The sequence below is a fragment of the Propithecus coquereli genome, unplaced genomic scaffold (assembly GCF_000956105.1).
Source record: "Propithecus coquereli isolate 6110/MARCELLA unplaced genomic scaffold, Pcoq_1.0 Scaffold85, whole genome shotgun sequence".
In the NCBI taxonomy this organism is placed as follows: Eukaryota; Metazoa; Chordata; class Mammalia; order Primates; family Indriidae; genus Propithecus; species Propithecus coquereli.
Genome location: NW_012154729.1, coordinates 5,261,720 through 5,264,113, shown reverse-complemented (window position 1 = coordinate 5,264,113; position 2,394 = coordinate 5,261,720). Strand labels below are relative to the sequence as shown.

Sequence of the window (2,394 nt, the reverse complement as noted above, 5' to 3'; positions counted from 1 at the left end):
ATAGACCTGAGCAGTCCTCCTAGCTGCATTCACTTTAACTGTAGGATACTTGCAAATAATGAGTAGGCAAATATGAAGTACTGTTTTGTATTTGGTCAAAAAGCTACACATTCAGACATACAATAAAATCTCACTAAATCAGTTCCAGCGACTAGAATAAGGATAACAAAGTGCCGCTTAGTGTATTTATTTCCCTAGAGAATTACTCTACAGATAGATAAAAATGATTTGTAATGAGCATACTGTTGTGTGACACTACAAACTTCAAAATTACTTGAAAATTAAAGTTGCCCTATTAACTATTTTGAGCATTTTACACTGTAATTACATTTCTACAACTAGTTTTCTTAGCAAAACCTTTTTCGAAGATTAAAAACAAATTCTAGTCCGACTTCTCTTGGAATTCCCACAAAATAGGAGTTAAGAAAGCTCAATACAAATTTTGAGACAAGTATCAATAAACATGTTGCTAATGTAACAAAGATAATTCTTTCAGAAGGTTGTTTGAAAGCATCTGGGAAATAAAGGAATTTTTGGTTAAATCTTTACTTATATATTACCTAATTTTTGCAGTTCTTCGAAACAATGTTCACATACTCTTGCTGGTTGATTTTTCAGGTAATCTAAGCCATACTTATTTGATGAACAAGCTTGGCATACAATCTGATAAAACACATTGGAATTATTTTATTAGAAACACTTTTGTTTCCAAACCATAAAGTATGCTACAATGTATAGTACCGTCCACTTTTCAAAACAGTTTGATAGTCATTGAATCTTACTTCATCTTAATAATAACTCAACAGAGTTTAAGCATGTAATGAACTAACACACAGTATCACATTTGAAAGATGAAGAGGCCACAGATTCCTGAGTGCTTACTAGATAAAATAATAAAGGAGTTAATATGTCCGAAATGCTTAGAACATTGCCTGGCATACAATAAATCCTGTTAGCTGTTCTGATAGCCATCATCGTGGTCAACATAATCATTATCATTGCTGTAGCAACGACCACTTCTCTGCTCCTCTAACAAGTGTCCAGCTCTGTACTAAATGTTTTCTAAACAGGATCTCCTTTAATCTTCAGAGTAACTCTGTGATGTCATTGTTACTATCCTCATTTTACTAATACTAAAAGTCTTGAAGGCTTAGAAATATCACTAGGGATAGCTTCAACACTGAAAGTTCCCAATTAGCTGTAAATGTGAGGGTCTATTTTAATTGTGGATTTGTTAGTTGTTGTTTTTGAATGAATGTTATCTATTACTGACATTCTAAAGTAACTTTGGGTTGGGAGGGGGGAAGTTCCCTAACAAAATTCCCCACACCCCTAAATATTTAGAGAAAACACCATCCATGTTTTCCATCATCATTCTTTTGTTGTTGTTTTCAACCACTATGGTTTATGATGGGAAAATCACAACGTAGATGAGTGTTATCCTAGCTAACCTTTCCACAGGCTCGGCAGTGGTGTCGTCTCCAGGTCAGAGTAAATTCACTTGTGCAGATCATACACATTGTGGCTCTGGTATCAGGAATCCAGATGGGAGCCTTTGACCCAAGAGGACTAACTTCCTCTTTATTTTCTGAGTCTGCCTGTGGAAGAAGAACAACTGATTATCTCCATGCACACTGCCTGCTACAGAATTGAGCCTTTTTATTTGGTAGTGGCATCTCACAGTTATCACTAAGGATGTGGGTTGAAATATGGGCCATTATATTTTTCATGTGCTCAGACTACTAAGATTAGCTACATTCTGAAAATCCTCTAATGTAAAATTAACTTAAAAAGATGCCTGTGGTAGTAGGATGACAGCCAAGTAGTTTCTTCCTTTAACTATTCTGTATTTTCTAAATTTTCTACAATGAAGTTTTAAAACTAGGAAAATACACAGATATGCTATATGGTATCACTGACTTGCAGTTAGACATTAATAGTAGGATAGACACTTAGTGCTGAAATTAGACACACACCTCCAATCATTCTCTGATATGTTGCTTTTCTAAACCCCTGAGAAATATATCTGAAAGGTAAAAACTGTTTGAAATGCACTGAAAAAAAAAAAAAAGAAGAAGAAGAAGGATAAGACAATACCTCTTCAAGACTCCTACTAGGACAGAAGGTGATTCTTTTCCGGGCATAGTCTTCTATTGATCTGGAAATCGCTTCTAGCCATTCATCTCTTTCTGTGGCAGAACTGTTGGGGGCAAAAGAAGGTTCCATCAACCAGATGTCAGCTTTTCTTCTTTTCCTGCACCCATGGCAACAAATCCTACCACCCTCCAACAATACCAGAAAAAAGCACTTCTAAGGTTTTATGGGAACAAATACTCAGAGTAGGCAACAGAGAACCTATGGCACTCTAGCAAATGCGATGTTTTTCTTCCCCAG

General features: G+C 35.7%; 1 protein-coding gene across 1 annotated transcript in view; it reads right to left on the bottom strand.

The window, feature by feature from the left end:
* FGD6 (FYVE, RhoGEF and PH domain containing 6) overlaps positions 1 to 2,394 on the bottom strand; it is a 153,448-nt gene that overhangs the window by 12,275 nt on the left and 138,779 nt on the right. Inside the window, exons 14-16 of the mRNA XM_012663990.1 lie at positions 2,098 to 2,200; positions 1,452 to 1,598; positions 561 to 663 (exon numbers count right to left, since the gene is read on the bottom strand). Coding sequence (XP_012519444.1) covers positions 561 to 663; positions 1,452 to 1,598; positions 2,098 to 2,200 — 353 coding nt within the window. The remainder of the gene's footprint in view (positions 1 to 560; positions 664 to 1,451; positions 1,599 to 2,097; positions 2,201 to 2,394) is intronic.